Source organism: Panthera pardus, unplaced genomic scaffold (genome assembly GCF_024362965.1).
Source record: "Panthera pardus isolate Hobbes unplaced genomic scaffold, ASM2436296v1 HiC_scaffold_16, whole genome shotgun sequence".
Taxonomy (NCBI): domain Eukaryota; kingdom Metazoa; phylum Chordata; class Mammalia; order Carnivora; family Felidae; genus Panthera; species Panthera pardus.
The window spans coordinates 45,436,658-45,456,382 of record NW_026526721.1 but is presented as its reverse complement, the minus strand read 5'-3'; the positions used below and the strand labels follow the sequence as shown (position 1 = coordinate 45,456,382).

At 33.7% G+C, this 19,725-nt stretch overlaps 1 protein-coding gene across 1 annotated transcript in view; it reads right to left on the bottom strand.

Annotated features, from left to right (window-relative positions):
- Window positions 1–19,725, bottom strand: part of ARL6 (ADP ribosylation factor like GTPase 6) — a 39,785-nt gene that overhangs the window by 14,112 nt on the left and 5,948 nt on the right. Inside the window, exons 3-5 of the mRNA XM_019448116.2 lie at window positions 15,225–15,286; window positions 14,720–14,788; window positions 10,859–10,953 (exon numbers count right to left, since the gene is read on the bottom strand). Coding sequence (XP_019303661.1) covers window positions 10,859–10,953; window positions 14,720–14,788; window positions 15,225–15,286 — 226 coding nt within the window. The remainder of the gene's footprint in view (window positions 1–10,858; window positions 10,954–14,719; window positions 14,789–15,224; window positions 15,287–19,725) is intronic.

Sequence of the window (19,725 nt, the reverse complement as noted above, 5' to 3'; positions counted from 1 at the left end):
GAAAGGTATAAACCAAAAAACCTCATGAGCACAAAAACAAAACTCTTTAGCAAAGTGTCAGCAAATCCAATTCAATGATATATAAAGAGGTTAATAATCAATAGTCAAATGAGGTTTAATCCAGAAACGTAAGTTTGGTTTAATATATGTGAATCATACTATCATTGCAATAGATGTAGAAAAAGCATTTGGTAAACTATGACATGAGTTTAGGATGGAACCTTTTGGAAAATTAGGAATAACAGAAAATTTCCTTGACCTAATAAGGAAAGATATAAGCAAACCCTACTGAGCAGCATACTTAATGATAAAATGTTGGATGCAAAGAATGGGAGTAAGACACAGAAACAACATAAGTGTCTATCAATGGATGAATGACAAAGTTAGTGAATAACATGAGCTTGAACTATGCAGGTCCACTTATACATGCCTTTTTTTTTTTCAATAAATATATTGAAAATTTTTTGGAGATTCACCAACAATTTGCAAAAATCTGTAAACAAATCATGTAGCCCAGAAACATAGAAGAAAAATTAAGAAAAGGTTAGGTATCTCATGAATGCATAAGATACATATAGATACAAGATGAATTTATCATTTAATATCATAAAAGATATACAAATCTATTATAAAAAGTTAAAATTCATCAAAATTTACATGTACATAGACCAAACATGGCAGCATTCAGTTAAGAGATATGCAAACAAATGTAAAGATGCAGTATTAATTCATAACTGCATAAAATTAACTGCAACACATACTGTACCACTGAGATAATTTCAAAGTCATCTCCTGCACCTGTTGCAGTGAGCTTAAGTGTTGAAAGTATCTGTTTAAAATGCTATTTGACCCTAATCATCTCTATGTGAATTCTTCTCTCCAGTAAATCGTGTATCACAGTAAAAGTTATCTCTTACAGTTCTCACATATTTTTTCACCTTAGTTTGTGCAATACTGTAAACCTTGAATTATATGGCACCCATACAAAGTCCCACCAGTCATCCTGGAAATGAAAGAAGCAAAGAAAAGTTATGACGTTACAAGAAAAAGTTGAATTGCTTGATATGTACCATAGATTGAGGTCTGAATCTGTGGATGCCTGACATTTCAAGGTAAATGATTCCACTATAAGGACCAACATAAAAAAAAAGAAAAGGAAATTCATGAAGCCATTGCTGCAGTTATGCCAGCAGGCATGAAAACCTTGCACATTTCATGAAATACCTTTTCATCTTGTATTGAAAATGTAGCTTTTATGTGAGTGCAGGATTGCTATAAGAAAGGCATCCCTATAGACTCTAACATGATTCAAGAAAAAGTGAAGTTATTATGTGAACATAAAGCAAAAGGAAAGTGGAGGATTTAGTGCTAATAAAAGATAGTCTGATGGGGCTCCTGGGTGGCTCAGTTGGTTGAGTGTCTGACTTCGGCTGAGGTCATGATCTCGCAGTCCATGAGTTCAAGCCCTGCATCAGGCTCTGTGCTGACAGCTCGGAGCCTGGAGCCTGCTTCAAATTCTGTGTCTCCCTCTCTCTCTGCCCCTCCCCCACTCATGCTTGCTCTCTCTCTCGCTCTCTCTCTTCCTATCTCTCTCTGTCAAAAATAAATAAAAACATTAAAAATTCTTTTTAAAGTAAAAGATGGCCTGATAATTTTAGAAAGAGATTTGGCTTAAAAAGTATCAAGATAACAGGAGAAGTAGCTTCTGCCAACCAAAAGGTAGCAGACAGTCTCCAGATGCCATTAAGGAAATCATTGAGGAGAAAGGATATCCACCTGACCAGGTTTCTAATGCAGGTGAAAGTGCCCTATTTGGGGGGGGGGGGGTAGTCACAAAGGGCATTTATTAGTAAGGAAGAGTGGCAAACACCAGGATTTAGGGCAGGAAGAAAGTAGGAAAAAGGTAAGACTTAACCATTTTTTTTTTAATTTTTTTTTTAATGTTTTATTTATTTTTGAGACACAGAGAGACAGAACATGAGCAGGGGAGGAGCAGAGAGAGAGCAAGACACAGAATCTTGCACAGCGCTGTGCTGACAGCTCTGAGATGTCAGCACAGAGCCTGACGCGGGGCTGAACTCATGAACCACGAGATCATGACCTGAGCTGAAGTCGGATGCTCAACTAACTGAGCCACCCAGGCGCCCCAAGACTTAACCATTTCTATTCAACATTTACTGAAGGTCCTAGCCAGTGCAATACACAAGAAAAAGAATAAAAGGCATAAAGACTAAAAAGGAAGAAGAATTTTTGTTGTTAACTTCATACATAGAAAATTCTAAGAAATCTAGAGAAAAATTACTAGAATAAGTATATTTAACAACCTCCCATAATATAAATCAATATTTTCACATACTAGCAATGAACCATTAGAATATGAAATAAAATAAACTATTTACAATAGCTTTGAAAAAAAAAAAAAAACTTATGGATAAGTTGAATGAATGATGTGTAAGACCTACATAGAAAACTATAAAAGATAGAGAAATTGAGAAAAGGATAAATACATGAAGTGACATACCATGTCCATGAGTTGGAACATTCAATGTTAAGTCTAATGTTAAGATCTCAACTATCTCCAAATATGATCAAAATAAAATCCCAGCACAGTTTTACAAAATTAATAAGCTGATTTTAAACATCATTTAAAAATATAGAACACCTAAAACTACTAAAATCATCTTGAAGAAGTAGACCAGGATTAGAGGATTTATCCTGACTTCAAGATTTATTATACATCTATGGTAATAAAGACAATGCAAAAGCACATAAAAGGGATCAGGGGAACAGAATACAGAGTCCAGAAACAGACACACACGTACACACAAATTATATTCAATAAGCATGAAAGTCAAATGATTTTGACAAGTAATTCAGCGAAAAAAATTTTTCCCCAACAAATGTATTTTGGGGTAATTGGATATCTGTAAAAAAAAATGCAAAAATTAATTCAAGATGGGTCTCAGGCCTAAACATAAAAACAGAAACTATGAAGCTACTAGAAGAAAGCATAGGAGAACATGTTAGTAATCTTAAGTCAGTAGGCACAGATTTCTTAGAGAGGACATAAAAAGCTTGTATTAAAAGGAAAAAATGAAGGTTGATGGAGGGAGGTGAGTGGGAGATAGGCTAGATGGGTGATGGGTATTAAGGAAGGCACTTGTGATGAGCACTGGGTGTTGAATATAAGTGATGAATCACTGAATTCTACTCCTGAAACCAATATTGTACTGTATGTTAACTAAAACTGAAATTAAAAATAAAAATTGAAAAAATTGATAAATTAGACTTCACCAAGATTAGATAAATATGTTTATTAAAAGATACTGTGAAAATGGGACACCTGGGTGGCTTAGTTAGTTGAGTGCCCAACTCTTGATTGATTTTGGCTCAGGTCCTGATCTCACAGTGTGAAACTGGCCCTGCATTGGGCTCTGTGCTGGCAGTGTAGAGCTTGCTCAGGATTCTCTCTCTCTTCCTCTCTCTCTGCCCCCCACCTCTAGATAAACTTAAAAAAAAAAAATGTGAAAAAAATAAACAGGTGAGCCACAGACTGGTAAGAAATCTTCAAAACACATATATTTGACAAAGGTATTCTATTTAGAATTTATAAAGAAATGTTAAAATTCAATACTAAGACAAACAACCAAATTAAACACATGGGCAAAAGATTTAAAAAGATCATTTTACAAGAGAGGGGTGCCTGGGTGACTCAGTCAGTTAAGCATCAGGCTCTTGATTTCAGCTCAGGTCATGATCTCATGGTTCGTAAGATCAAGCCCCACACTGGGCTCTGTGCTGACAGTGTGGAGCCTGCTTGGGATTCTCTCTCCCTCTCTCTCTGCCCCTCCCCCACTTGCACACACTCTATCAAAATAAATAAATATTTTTAAAAAGAAATTTTACAAGAGAATGTACAAGAATGGTTAATAAAATATGCAAAAGTGATCAACATTTTTAATCATCAGTAAAATAGAAATTAAAAGCAAATGAGATCCTATTACACACCTTGTTGAAAGGCTAAAGTGAAAAAAATATATTATAACATCAATCATTGGAGAGGATGTAAAGAAACTGGAACTCTCATATATGTTGTTAAGAATGTAAAATAGTATGACCACTTTGAAAAATCAAAGGGCAGTTACTTTAAATATGATCCATATGTCTATCCTATGACTCAGCAGTATCATTCCTAGGAATTTTTCAAAGAGAAATGAAAGCATGTCTACAAAAAAGTCTTTTATAAGAATGTTCATATTGGATTTATTCATAATAGCCCTAACCTAGAAACAGTCTAGATGTCAATCAACAGGATACTGGATAAACAAACTGTTGGATATTTACACAACAGAATGTTACATAGCAATAAAAAGGAATAAACAAGTGATATATAAAACAATATAGATGATTCTCCACAACATTATGCCAAATAAAAAAACTTATGCACAAAAATGTATGTGTTCCCCCTCCCCCATTTACATGAAACTGTAGAATAGACAAAATTAATCTGGCGACAGAAATCAGATTAGAAGTTCTCTGGTATGAGGTGAGGAGTATTGACTGGGAAGGAGTGTGAAAGAACTTACTGGGGTGATGAAAATGTTTCTTGATAGGCAGTGTAGTTACATGAGTGTATGCATTAGTCAAAATTAGTGAACTATATAATCAAGATCTAAGCATTTGACTATACACAACTTATACATCAATTTTAAAAAGTTCATATACAGGGTGACTGAATGGATAAAAAAAAAAAACAAGACCCATCTATACACTGCCTACAAGAGATTACTTCAGAATCTGAAGACACATACAAACCGAAAATGAGGGTATGGAAAAAGATTTCCCATGCAAATAGAAGCAAAAGAAAGCTGGGGTAGCAGCGCTTATGTCAGACAAAATAAATATTATTTTATTTATTTTTATTTTTCATTTTTTAAATATTTTTTATCTTTAAGTAATCTCTATACCCAACGTGGGTGTACAGTCTGAACTTATAACCATTAGATCAAGAGTCGCATACTTTACTCACAGAGGCAGCCAGGTGGCCCCAGATAAAATAGACATTAAACCAAAGATTATAACAAAATACATAGAAAAGCAATAAATAAGATAAGGAAATCAATCCAATAAGAGGATATAACAAGTGTAAATATCTATGCACCCAACACAGAAGCATCTAAATATACAAAGTAAATATTAATAAATATAAAGGGGAGAAATTGACAGTAATATAATAATAGTAGGGGACTTTAAGATCCCATTTACATCAATGGAAAGATCATTTAGACAGAAAGCCAATAAGGAACTTTGTTCAGTGGCACTGAACAAATATATAGATGGATTTAACAGATGGATTTAACAGATATATACAGAATATTCCATCCTCAAACAGCAGAATACACATTCTTTTCAAGTAGACCTGGAATATTCTCCAAAACAGAACATGTTAGGTCACAAAATAAGTCTCAATAAATTTAAGAATACTCATATTATATCTTTTATGACCACATTGGTATGAAACGAGAAATCAACTACAAAAAAAAAGGACAGAAAAAAACACAAATACATGGAGGCTAAACAACCAATGAATGGGTCAATGAAGAAATAAAAAAGGAAATAATAAAAAATACCTACAGACAAAAATGAAAACACAATGCTTCAAAATCTTAGGGAAACAGCAAAAGCAATTTTTTTTAATGTTTATCTATTTTGAGAGAGAAAGAGCAGGGAAGGGGCAGAGAGAGAGGGAAAGAGAGAATTGCAAGCAGGTTCCACACTGTCAGCACACAGCCTGATTCGAGGCTCAATCCCATTAACCGTGAAATCATGACCTAAACTGAGATCAAGAGTCAGATGCTTAACCAACTAAGCCACCCAGGAGCCCAAGCCAGCAAAAGGAGTTCTGAGGTAAGTTTATAGCAATACAGGCCTACATCAAGAAACAAACAAAAAATCTCAAACAATCTGAGCCTTTATCTAAAAGAAATAGAAAAAGAACAACAAACAAAGCCCCAAGTTACTAAAAGGAGGAAATAAAGTTCTGGGTAGAAATAAATGAAATAGAGACTAAAAAACCAACACAAAAGATCATGAAATCAAGATAAACAAAACTGATAAATCTTTAGCCAAACTCATCAAGAAACAAAAAGACAGAAAGGACCCAAATAAGTATAATCAGAAATTAGAGAAGAACAGACACCACAAACATGTCAAGGATTATGAGACTGCTATGAAAAATTATATGCCAACAAATTAGACAACCTGGAATAAATGGATTAATTTCCTATAAACATATAATCTTTCCAGACTGAATCAGGAAGAAATAGAAAATCTGAACAGACTGATTGCTTGTAACAAAACTGAATAAAAAAAAAAATCAAAAGACTACCAATAAACAAAAGTCCGAGACCAATGGGCTTCACAGGTGAATTCTATCAACATTTAAAGAAGAGTTAATATCTATCCTTCTCAAACTATTCCAAATAGTAGAAGAGGAAGGAAACCTTCCAAATTCATGCTATAAGGCCAGCATTATTCTAATACCCAAACCAGAGAAAGACACTCTAAAAAAAAAATTACAGGCCACTATCTTTGATGAACACAGAGGCAAAAATCCTCAAGAAAATGTAGACAATCAAACTCAACAAAGGATAATACACCATAATCCAGTTGGGTTTATTCCAAGGACATAAGGATGTTTCAATATTAGCAAATAAGTCAGTGTGATATACCCCATTAACAAAATGAAGGATACAAACCATATGATCGTCTTAATAGATGGAGAAAAGCATTTGATAAAATACAACATCCATTTATGATAAGAACCCTCAACAAAGTGGGTTTAGAGGGAGAACACCTAAACATACTAAGGTCACATGAAAAACCTACAGCTAATATCATATTCAATGGTGAAAAACTGAACATCTTTCCTTTAAAATTAAAAACAAGACAATGATGTCTACTCTTGCCACTTTGATTCAGCATAGTATTGTGAGTCCTAGCCACAGCAATTAGACAACAAAAAGAAATAAAAGGTATCCAAGCTGGCAGGGAAAAGTTAAACTGTCACTAACTATTTGCAAATGACATACTATATATGGTAAACCCAAAAGCTCCATCAAAAACTGTTGGAAACCAATAAATGAATTCAGTAAAGTTGCAGGAGGCAAAATTAATATACAAAATTTTGCTATATATTTGTTATATATATACACAAAAATCTGTAACACATATTGCATTTTAATATACAAAATCCTTAACCAAGGAGGTGAAACTTACACTCTGAAATCTGTAAGACTCTGATGAAAGAAATTGAAGACAACACAAACAAATGGAAAGATATACTATGATCATGGATAGAATTAATATTGTTAAAATGTCCACTCTACTCAAAGCAATCTACAGATTTAATGCAATCCCCATCAAAATACCAATAGTATTATTCACTGAAATAGAACAAATAATCCTAAAATTTGTATGGAACCACAAAAGGCCCCAAATAGCCAAGGCAATCTTGAGAAAGAAGAACTAATCTGGAAGTATCACAATCCCAGATTTGAAGCTATATTACAAAGCTACAGTAATCAAAACAGTATCATACTGGTAAAAGAAAAATAGATACATAGATCAATGAAATAGAATAGAGAGTCCAGAAATAAATCCATGCTTATATAGTCAATTCATCTACAACAAAGGAGGCAAGAATATACAATGGAGAAAAGCAGACAACCCTGATAAAAGATTGCTAAGTTTTTAAAAGTGAAAAAGTCACATAAAAAGTACGAGCTAGATAATTATTACCCCAAATATTTGAATAAGCTTAGGTTGTCTGATAAAAATACCAGTGATTGTTGTTGAGCAGGAAGAATTATTAGAAAGCCCCACACTCTTCCCATTCTATTCCTAATAAATCTACACTTCTTTTAAACCACCACCTCTTCCTAAAAGTCATAGCACAAAGACCACTTAAAATCTTTTTGCAGGAGTAAAGCTATTAATGCAGAGTTCCACAATACTTACTGGAGAATTGTACTGTGGAGAAAAAGAAAGAATATCCATCAATTGGTAAATGATAGAATAAATGTGGTACACTCATAGTATGGCATATTAGGCACCGTTAAAAAGACTAATTACATATATGCAATTTGACTTGAAAGGATTTCCATCATTCAGTGTTATCTGAGAATAGACAGATCAGAAGAGTATAGAGAATATGATCTGATTTTAATAAATAACAATGAGAAAAAAAATACCAAATTGTTAATACTGGTATCTTAAAAGGGGATAGAGGCTGGCATTTAGAGTTTAAAAACGTAAAAGATCTATTTCAAAATATTTCTCAGAAAAAATATATATGAAATGCTGTGATTGCACATACCTATGTATACATACATGTATGAAAAAATGGCAACCAAAATAATTTTTATTGTTTATTTTATTATTTTTAATGTTTATTTTTGAGAGAGAGAGAGAGAGAGAGAGAGAGAGAGAGAGAGAAAGGGCGAGCATGTGCTTGCAAGTGGGGGAACGACAAAGAGAGGGAGACAGATCCGAAGCAGGCTCCTCACTGTAAGTGCAGATCTCCACGTGGGGCTTGAACTCCCAAACCGTGAGATCATGACCTGACCCGAAATCGAGTTGGCCATTAACCGATTGAGCCACCTAGGCACCCCATAACCAAAATAATTTTAAATACATGGTGAAATACATGGAATTTTACTTCCTCCTTTCTTCTTTATCAATCTATATTTTTGGCTACTGACACCTATTCTTTTTATGCAACCAAAAAAAAGGGTATTTTTATTTTAGGGCAACCTGGAAAACACTGCAAAACCTTTGAAATTTCATTCTTCACAGAGCTAGAACAAACAATTCTAAAATTTGTATGGAACCAGAAAAGACCCTGAATAGCCATGGCAATTCTGAAAAAGAAAACCAAAGCTGGAAGCATCACAATTCTGGACTTCAAGCTGTATTACAAAGCTGTAATCAAGACAGTATGGTACTGGCACAAAAGTAGACATATAGATTCATGGAACAGAACAGAGAAACCAGAAATGGACCCATAAACATATGGCCAACTCATCTTCAACAAAGCAGGAAAGAATATCCAATGGAATAAAGGCAGCAAATGGTGTTGGGAAAACTGGACAGCGATGTGCAGAAGAATGAACCTAGACTACTTTCTTATACCATACACAAAAATAACCTCAAAATGGGTAAAAGACCTAAATGTAAGACAAGAAACCATCAAAATACTAGAGAAGAACACAGACAGCAACCTCTTTGACCTTGATCTCAGCAGCTTCTTACTAGACATGTCTCTGGAGGCAAGGGAAACAAAAGCAAACATGAACATCAAGATAAAAAGCTTCTGCACAGCAAAGGAAAAAATCAACAAAACTAGAAGGCAACCAGGGAGAAGATATTTGCAAATGACGTATCAGATAAAGGGTTAGTATCCAAAATCTACAAAGAACTTATCAAACTCAACACCCAAAAAACAAATAATCCAGTGAAGAAATGAATAAAAGACATGAACAGACACTTTCCCAAAGAAGACATCCAGATAGCTAACAAACATATGAAAAGATGCTCAACATCACTCATCATAAGAGAAATACAAATCAAAACAACAATGAGATACAACTTCAAACCTATCAGAAAGGGTAAAGCTAACAACTGAGGAAACAACAGATGTTGGTGAGGATGTGGAGAAAGAGGAACCCTTTTGCACCGCTGGTAGGAATGCAAACTGGTGCAGCCACTCTGGAAAACAGTATGGAGATTCCTCAAAAAATTGAAAATAGAACTACCCTATGACCCAGCAATTGCACTTCTAGGTATTTATCCATAGGATACAAAAATACTGATTCAAATTGGCACATGCACCCCAATGTTTATAGCAGCGCTATCAACAATAGCCCAATTATGGAAAGATCCCAAATGTCCACTGACTGACAAATGGATAAAGAAGATGTGGTATGTATGTATGTATATATATATACATATATATGTGTATATATATACATATATATACATACATATGTGTATATATATACATATATATATATGTATATATATATACACATATACACACATACACACACAATGGAGTATTACTCAGCAATCAAAAAGAATGAAATCTTGTCATTTCCAACGACATGTAAGTAGAATGTATTATGCTAAGTGAAATAAGTCAGAGAAAGGTAAATACCATATAATTTTACCCATATGTGGAATTTAAGGAACAAAACAGATGAACATAGGGGAAAAGGAAAAATAAGATAAAAAACAGACAAGCAGGCAAGCCAGAAGAGACTGTTAAATAAAGAACAAGCTGAGGGTTGCTGGAGGGGCTTTGGGTGGGAGATGGGCCAAACAGTGATGGGCATTAAGAAAGGCACTTGTTGGGTGAGCATTGGGTGTTATATGTAAGTGATGAAACACGAAATTCTACTCCTGAAACCATTATCACATTATATGTTAACTGACTTGGATTTAAATAAAAATTTTAAAAAGTACATGCAAAAGTAAAACACGTGAAAATTTAAAAAAATAAAATAAAAAACATATATAATGTGCTACAGGCAAAGATATGAGTTCTGCATAATTACTATATTTTAAAATTGAAAATAAAGGGGAGTAATATACTCATTACTGTTAGAATTGTTGAATCATTGTATTGTACACCTGAAACTAATATAAAACTGTATTGATTATATTTCAAAAAAAATTCAAAAATTTTAAAATAGAGATAATTACATAACACCAGTAACACTTTCTGCCAACACTAAAGAACAAAACATCTCATGTAAACAGACCCTCAAGCACAGATGCCACAAACACACAAACATACCTGGATGATTCAGAAGAGTATCAAGTTCTTCTTTGGCCACAACCATTCTTAATCTATCACTACTATCAATGACAAAAATAATGGCTTGTCCTTCTCTGTGTAACATAAAAAATGAGAAAAATTAACGATAAACTCATACATTTTCCATATTTAGTATTCATCTGCATTTCCTAACCTGTGTATTATCTCTTTATTAGTTTATATGAGTGATTAATATATTATCATTAGTCATATTTTATGTAAAGTAATTTGTTCTCGGTTGATAATATGGTAAATTTAATGACTTGTTATTTCATAATTTTAAAAAATCACAAGTAAAATCATAATCCTATTACACAGATACAATCATTATTAATACTTTGGTGTAAATCATTTTTGACATTTTCTTTGTGTATACTCACATATGAATATCTACATTTGTATTTAAATGGAATCTTGCTGTTTTACATCCTGACTTTCTGATATATAAACATTTCCGTGATCTTTTTCTGCAGTATGGTTTGAGCTTTTTTAATTTTGAGAGAGAGAGAGAAAGAGCATGAACAGGGGAGGCACAGAATGAGAGGGAGAGAATCCTAAACACGCTCCACACATCAGTGCAAAGTCTGATGCGGGGCTCAAACTCACAAACCATGAGATCATGACCTGAGCCAAAATCAAGAGTTGGACACTTATCTGACTGAGCCACCCAGGCGCCTCTTGTTTGAGCTACCTTTGTATGAAACATGAAACACTATACCAGTATTTTTTACCTTAACCATAGTGATAAATACATTTTACATTAAGAGGACACATAAGTATACATAACTATATTTGAAATAAGTTTTTGGAAATAATTACAAATAGCTTTTATTTTATTCAATTTGATTTTTTTTTTAAACTGATAACCATCTACTGATAACCAGCTACTGAACTGGCTTAAGGGTTCACCTATAGATCTCACTGGCCCTTAAAAAAAAGTCACTGATTCCCTCTGACCCATTCATTGCATGGTGTCATCAAATACTGTGCCAAACTTCTATTGTTGGACTTAGAGATTATTCTTAATTTTCATGATTATGAAAAAGTTTGGAATAAACATCCTCCTAAATACAATTTTTAAATTTTTTGATACTTTAAGATTTGTTCTTAGGACTAAAATGTCTAGGAATATATACAAAATTAAAAGTTTTAGATAAACACTGACAAATTGTATTCCAGACATGCTTTGTCAACATCATACTTATACTAATATCAGTACTTTTCCCACCCCTTTCCTGTATGGCTTCTTAACAGTTTTCCATTTTTGCCATTTTAAAAGCATATTTACATTGTATTTCATTAATTGCTAGTGAAGTTCAATATCTTTTCATATATTTACTGGACATTTATACTTTTTTTGTGAATCACTTATTCTAGTAGTAAGTTATTATCTTAAAGTTCAATGTCATTAGTAATCACACGAATATAAAAATAAAACAACTTTCTAGTTCTATTTCTTCTACCATTAAAAAAAATGAATACAGATTATCACCAGTCATTTATTAGTAGTAGCCATAGAAATTGATATGACTGGAAAGATCTACCAAGAGCTTTAAAAATGTTCACTTTGAACCAGTAATTTTATTTCTGAAATTTATTCTGAGGAAACATGGACTATGACAAAGATTTATGCAGAAAGATGTGTTAACTGAAGGGCTGTTTATAATCTTCAAAAACTGAGGAAAGCCTTTATGTCCAAAAATAGAAAAATGACCAAAAAAATAGACATAGGCATATGAAAAAATAACAGGTAGCCATGCATTAGTTATATTCTTTGTATGTTTTTCCTGATTTATTCTTATCATGAATGTTAACTGAAAAAGCAGGATAAAAAACTATATATGGCAATTTATAATGTTCCTTTCTCAATTATGTAAAGTGTGTATTTTATATTTTAAAAAAGAAGAAATATACAAAAAAGATTAACAATAGCAAATTTATTAGTAGTGAGATTTATGGAAAACAACTTTTGTATATTCTCTTCTATATTTTTCAAATATTAAAAAAAGTGCACTCCTTATATTTTATATTTTATTACTTTTTCATATTATAAGGATAAGATGCAAAAATTATATAATAATTAATATTATAGAATCATATAAATGACAAAGTAAACTTCCCTTATAATCTTGTTGTTCCCAAAACAAATGCTATTAATGGTTAGGTGTACATTCCACCTATTTTTTTTCTTCTCTATATATACTAAGCACATATTTTTATTAAGAATACTATTTTTCTTTTTATAATTGAGATATGTCATTATAAACAGGGTTCAACACACAATTTTCAGTGTATATCTTTGCCCACCAGTGTTAGTCATAGGATACTTTTCAAGCAGCAAAATGATGGCTGGAGGGCATGAACATTTTTCATTTTAACAGATACTGGTAAATCTCCCTGAAAAAGATGTTACATTCCCACCATAAGAATGACTTGTTTTGCCAACAGTACACTTAATCTTTTTAACCTCTTTCAGTCTAACAGATTAAAATGAATTTGTTCTTTCATAATTAGAAAAATATAGAGATACAAGATATAAAGTTACTATTATTATAAACTTCTCCATAGTAACCATATTCACTTTTCAACCTACAATTTATCTATAGTGTTCATAATTAACTTCTTCCAAAAAGATTTTGAAGAAAAAGGAATTAAAATAAGAAACATTTCCTTTTGGAGTGTCTGGGGGGTTCAGTAAGTTAAGCATCCGACATTTGGTTTTGGGCTCAGGTCATGATCACCCGGTTCATGAGTTCAAGCCCCACATCAAGCTCTGTGCTGACAGTGCAGAGCCTGCTTGGGATTTTCTCTCTCCCTCTCTCTGCCCCTACCCCACTCATACTGTCTCTGTCTCTCAAAATAAATTGATAAACTTAAAAAAAAAAAAAAAAGAGAAACATTTCCTTTTTTTAAAGTACTATTTTCTATGTATTTTTTTATTGCACATTTGCAGGAAAGAATTAATCAAAAAAAATTAAAATCAGATCTGGCAGTCATGTCATAACCATTGAAAACAAGAGTTCATAATGACAAAAGGGCATTTAGTCAAACGATACTGATTATAATTTCAGACTCCAAAAGTAATTTACATTGCTTATATATGAAGGAGTCCTAGCAATAATAGAAGTTAATGAATTCATTTTAATACCACATGCAAATCTTGAGAGGATATAATACATTTGGATCCTAGTAACTTGATAATCTGCAGTGATTAGTGAGCACTTGATGTGCATATGCTGAAAAATATCTTGTTTAGAATTGGTTATAGAAAAATGGATCAACTGTTAGGACTATTATTTTAACTAAATTTATTCAATAAATATGTACTGATGTATATGTCCAGCATCATACTTGGCCTTGAAGAAAAAACCTTAATAAGAAATAATCCCTGCTCTTGAGGAATTCATACTCTCACTATGGAGGCAGGTATGGTACAGGACTTTAAGACCTAAGAATTATGATTACAGAGGTGTGAATGGGCAAAGTACTATGTGAATGCTGGGGACAGAATACCTGGGCAACATGGTGAAATTTCACAGAGGAGGTGACTTTTGAGTTAGCCTTAAAGCATGACTATATTAACTTTAAACAAAATAAAAGAGGGCATTAAAAACAGAGAGAACAGCATATGCAAAGAACCAAAGTCATGAAGGGCCTGAAGCCTTTGAAAAATAATATAAAGTATGATCATGTATCTTTTTAAATTAGAAAATGTGCTTAAATTATATGAAAAATAAACATTGCAACCTAGCCCATGTAATCTTTTGGATTTATCTGTTAATCGTTATTTGTTATTAAAATATAATCATCTAGTTAACTAACATTCATAAACATACTTACTTATAATAGTGCTCCCAGAGATTTCTGTATCTTCCTTGACCTGACATGTCAAACACTGTAAAAGACAAACTACAGAAAAAGACAATAAAAACAAAACAAAATCAAACACCAAACAAAACAATGACTACCTTATAAATTACTAACTTAAGGTGTCACTTCTATTTAAAATTTTAAATTTTTTCAAAGAAGCCACCTTTGGATATACAATATGCAATTTGAATCAATTTTCAAGTACAAGTCCCATAAGATAAATTTTTGAATATAAATATTTTTCAATGAGTAACATATAAAAAATGTTTTCCTTGCTAGAGAGATTATCAGAATTTGTCTGAACTCTAAATTCTGAAAAATAATCCACAGGTAGTGGTACAAATATTTTAATACTTATGGATTTCTGAAACAACAAATTAATTTTTCTAAAAGTAGAAGGAATGATGAGGTAGATCTAATATTATCACTTTTCCACCCAAAACTTCTTAGTCACAAGCATAATAAAGTGAATTACCTGGACGATTTGAATTTCTCTATGCTGAATCCTATGGTTGGAACTATATCTTGAGATTGAGCCTTTAAGAGAAAAGATAAATTTAGAAATTTGCAATTACCAAAGATGAATTATTCCTCAGGTTAAAAAAAATATCCAATATCCAATTCTAAAATTTTTCACTAAGGAGATGACAGAATTAAACAAAATTATAATTTTTACAGTGGGATCACAGTGTGTGAATGCTTTACAGAAGTTTAAGGTTTACTAATATGAATCTGTATAATGTGTATGTCTTAATTCATATTTTGTGGCTTGCTGCAAGTTACCACAGCCTTAAAGCGGTTTGATGAGTCATTCCGAGTTCACATACAGGACTTTGTAATCTTTCACCACATACTTAATGAGTTTCTATATACTATAGGGGACTGTTCTCATATCTAGATGGTGAATATACATGGCCCCTGCTCTCACTGAGCTTATTATCTAAAGAAGGTAAACAGCAATAATCAAGTAAACTACAAATGAACACGATTTCAGGCAGTGATAAGTACAATGAAAGGTGATTTGGGGATGGGAGGCAATGGGGGAGGAGGTTGGTATGGGGCATGGAAGAGCCTCTCTGAGGAGGTGACATCTGACCCAAGAGTAAATATCAAAAAGGAGAAAAGCTATGACGAGATCTTGGCAAAGAATATTCCAGTCAAAGGAATTAGCCAGTGCAATGACCCCAATGCAGGAAGGAACTTGTCACTGAGGAAAAGTATAAGACCTGTATATCTAAAATGTACTGAGTAAGGCAGAGAGCTGTATGTAATAAAGAGAGGTAGAGCCTCGAAGGTCATGGTGGGGAATTCTGTGTGAAGAGATACAAGGGGGCAAAAGTACAGCAGGAGACATGTTAGAAAGTCAATTAAGTGACTTAAACTGGCAATTAAAGTGCCTTAAACTGGGGTGCCTGGGTGGCTCAGTTGGTTGAGTATCTGACTCCTGATTTTGGTTCAAGTCATGATCTCACAATTCATGAAATTGAGCCCCATGTCAGGCTCTGTCAGGCTCACTTCTTGCTTTGCTTTATTACAAAAAACTTGTAATTACTCTTAATTGTTAATATGCTATCTTAGACAAGTTACTTAACTTCTCCAAACCTTAGTTTTCTCAAATGTGAAATCTGTTATTATCTGTAACTTGTAAAGTTATCATGAGAATTAAATTAGTTAATGAATGCAAAATACTCAATACGGTGTCAGGCCCATAGTAAATACTCAACAAATATAATTATAGTCACTGATTTCAGTCTCTTTCCAACTTTCTCCATGCAATCAATCACAGTGTAACTTAAAAAAGATCACCCTTTAGTTCATCATGTTGCTTTTGTGTGAAAACAGCAGGAGTAGAAAGAAAACTGTTGCCTCACACCATTACATTTAATTTGGTAGTCTGCTTCTGGAAATTTAAAATTCAAATGCAAAGACAGAAGCTGAAAAGTCACTGGAGCTTAGTCACCTTAGTAGCAATGTGCTAGTGAAAAGGCCTCCCTAGAGATGCCCGGTTTTGCTTTTCTGAAGTTTGTTTATTCAGCTTTTCTTTCTTATGAGCTGCCTATATTCTTCCAAAAATATCTTTCTGTTTATGTTAGAATTCATTTCCTGCGATTCAGAGTCCTGCCTCAGATCTTAGGGTTTCTTCACTGCAAAACAAACTTTGGATTAAAGAGTTTCCTAATTTTTGTTGTCCCTAAATAACCCACTGTTTTGGTTTTTGATTTTGATCACAATCATAATAAAATCATCAGCTATTATTATCAGGAAAAATATAACAGTAATAAAAAAGCAAGGAAGTTAAATGTTTAAAGAAATCTCAGGGGCGCCTGAGCAGCTCAGTCAGTTAAGTGTCCAACTTCGGCTCAGGTCATGATCTCATGGTTTGTGGGTTCGAGCTCCATGTCAGGCTCTGTGCTGACAGCTGAGAGCCTGGAGCCTGCTTTGGACTCTATGTCTCCTCTCTCTCCACCCTTCCCCTGCTCGTGCTCTGTCTCTCTCCCAAAAATAAATAAGCATTAAAAAAAATTTTTTTTAAAAAGAAATCTCAGAAGATACACCTCAAAAGAATAGCCCTATCCTCACTGAACTGTAGTTAGAACATTTGCCTAGTCTCTTCACAATCACCCAGCTTCTGCACAAACTCTTTGTTTCCAGATCTTCTCTTTTAACTTGCTGTTTTAATTAACAGGGGTAAAATTAATCAACTTTCTTTTCTTCCCATCATTTCTAAAGTTGCAATGTAAGATAATTAGAAAGAAGAAATTCCACAAATTAATTAGGATAAAACAAGGTATGTGAGCTGGTGCTTCCAGATTCAAGCAGGATTCATTTTCTTCTAGAGAATGATCTCCAACATTAATCGTCCTCTGCTCTATCTAGGAACAAATACATTTGGTCATTCTCTAACTTGCTCAGGGAATGGTACAAAGCAAGCAAAGAGTATAGGAATTATCACCTCAGTGGAATAGTCTATCTGACACAGCCCAAGGATAGACTAATGTTAACAAGAATAGAACAGGATTTCTGAGAGAGGATTCTATTTGGTTGGTCTACTAAACATGATAACCTTGGTGCCATCAATCATCATTCCCTGCCCAAAAATGAAAATAGAAAAATAACCCATCAGTCCATTCACCCAAAATACACTTATATACCTTGCAATATTATTTGGGATTTAGTGTTGATTAATATGAGATATATGCTCTTAAGGAATTTAAATTTATGAGGAAACATTTAATAAACAAGCTACCAATCAAACATGCAAGATATTTCAGATTGTTTTAAATCATACAAATCAGGATGATGTGGTAGTATAATGGCATTTATGCTGGGAAAGGGGGGGTGGTTGGGAATTGGAAAAGAAAGATATTTATAGAGTGCATCTCTAAGAAAATACAGCTAAGACCAGATTCTCCAGTGATCAGGTTAAAATGCCTCCCCACCCCCATTCATCAGTTTAGAAAACACCAGCAACCTCAATACATTGACAATAAATAAGCATTAAGATAGCTTAAAGCCATTTTGGGGCCGGGAAGTATCTAGTTACCTAGAAACTGCTTCTATCCACAGACAAAAAAAAGAGACGTTACTATAAAATAAGATTTGCAAATTCTTTTGCAAGAAGTTTCTTGATAGAGCATTGTAGATTTCTATAATTCACTTAATTCATTAAAAATAATCTTTCTAGAGGTACCTGGGAGGCTCAGTCGGTTAAGTGTCTGACTACTGATTTCAGCTCAGTTCATGTTCTTGTGGTTTGTGGGATTGAGCCCTGTGTCAGGTTCTGCTCTGACAGCCCAGAGCCTGCTTGGATATTCTCTATCTCCCTCTCTCTTTCTGCCCCTCCCCAACTTGTGTGGGCATGCTCTCTCTCTTTCTCTCTCAAAATAAATAAATAAACTTTTAAAAATGTTTCTAATAGTGGATGTAAGCTCACAAGAGATTTCTTCAGTACAGAGACACTGAGGAAACAAGGGTTATTATCTATACCTGTGTGACAGAGATTGGGGGCCTTTTTCAAGTGGTCTTTTGGCTATTAGCACCAAATTAAAAAAAAAAAAAAAAAGCAAAGCAACTTACTGTGTTCTTAGGATCTAGAGGTCAGTTATTCAAGGAGACAGGGTAGTTGCCTAAAGATTAAATCTCAGGAAGTGGTGTTAGAAAGTAGGTGATCATCCCCTTAAAATAGCTGTATAGCAAGTCTAGGCTAGTTTTGTAGTTCACCAGAGGTAACAGAGAGACAGGGATGTTGGAAAACAATGGAAGATTAATTAAAAAACCTTAGTTACTGGTTGTGAACCCAGGTTTTCCGAAGGGCTCTTCCTGACTAATGTGGTGTGTTAGGCAGGGTTAACAGGTTACAAAACCAGTCTGAAATGGGGGTATTATAAGATCACAGGGGTGTCTGGGTGTCTTAGATGGCTGAGCATCCGACTCTTGATTTCAGCTCAGGTCATGATCCCAGGATTGTGTGATTGAGCCCTGCATCAGGCTCCATGCTGAGCGTGGAGCTTGCTTGATTCTCTCTCTCGCTCTTTTTCTTTCTCTCTCTCTCCCTCTGCCCCCTGCCCTGCTCATGTGCTCTCTTTAAAAAAAAAAAAAAAAAAAAAAAGATTATTTTAAGATCCAGACTGAGCATGCTGTCTCCTTCCCTTTTTGACCCAAATCCCTAGAAATGACAAAAGAAACTATGAAAACAAATCCATAGCTAATTTAAAAACTAAGAGCCATTGTCTTCAAAAGAATATCCTTGTTCAGGTAAGAAAGCTGTTTGCATCCATACCAAGGAAGATTCTTCCTATGGTAATAACCATATTTTGGAACATAAGATTACTACACTGTTGGGGAGGATGGAAAAAGAGACTGTAATTTCTATTCTGTTTTTTTAATGTTATTTCTCCCAATGTGAGTACAGTAGACATTGGGGGACTGGTCCATTTTGTGGTTATTAATGGTGGCTCTGGTTTCAATAATTTTGT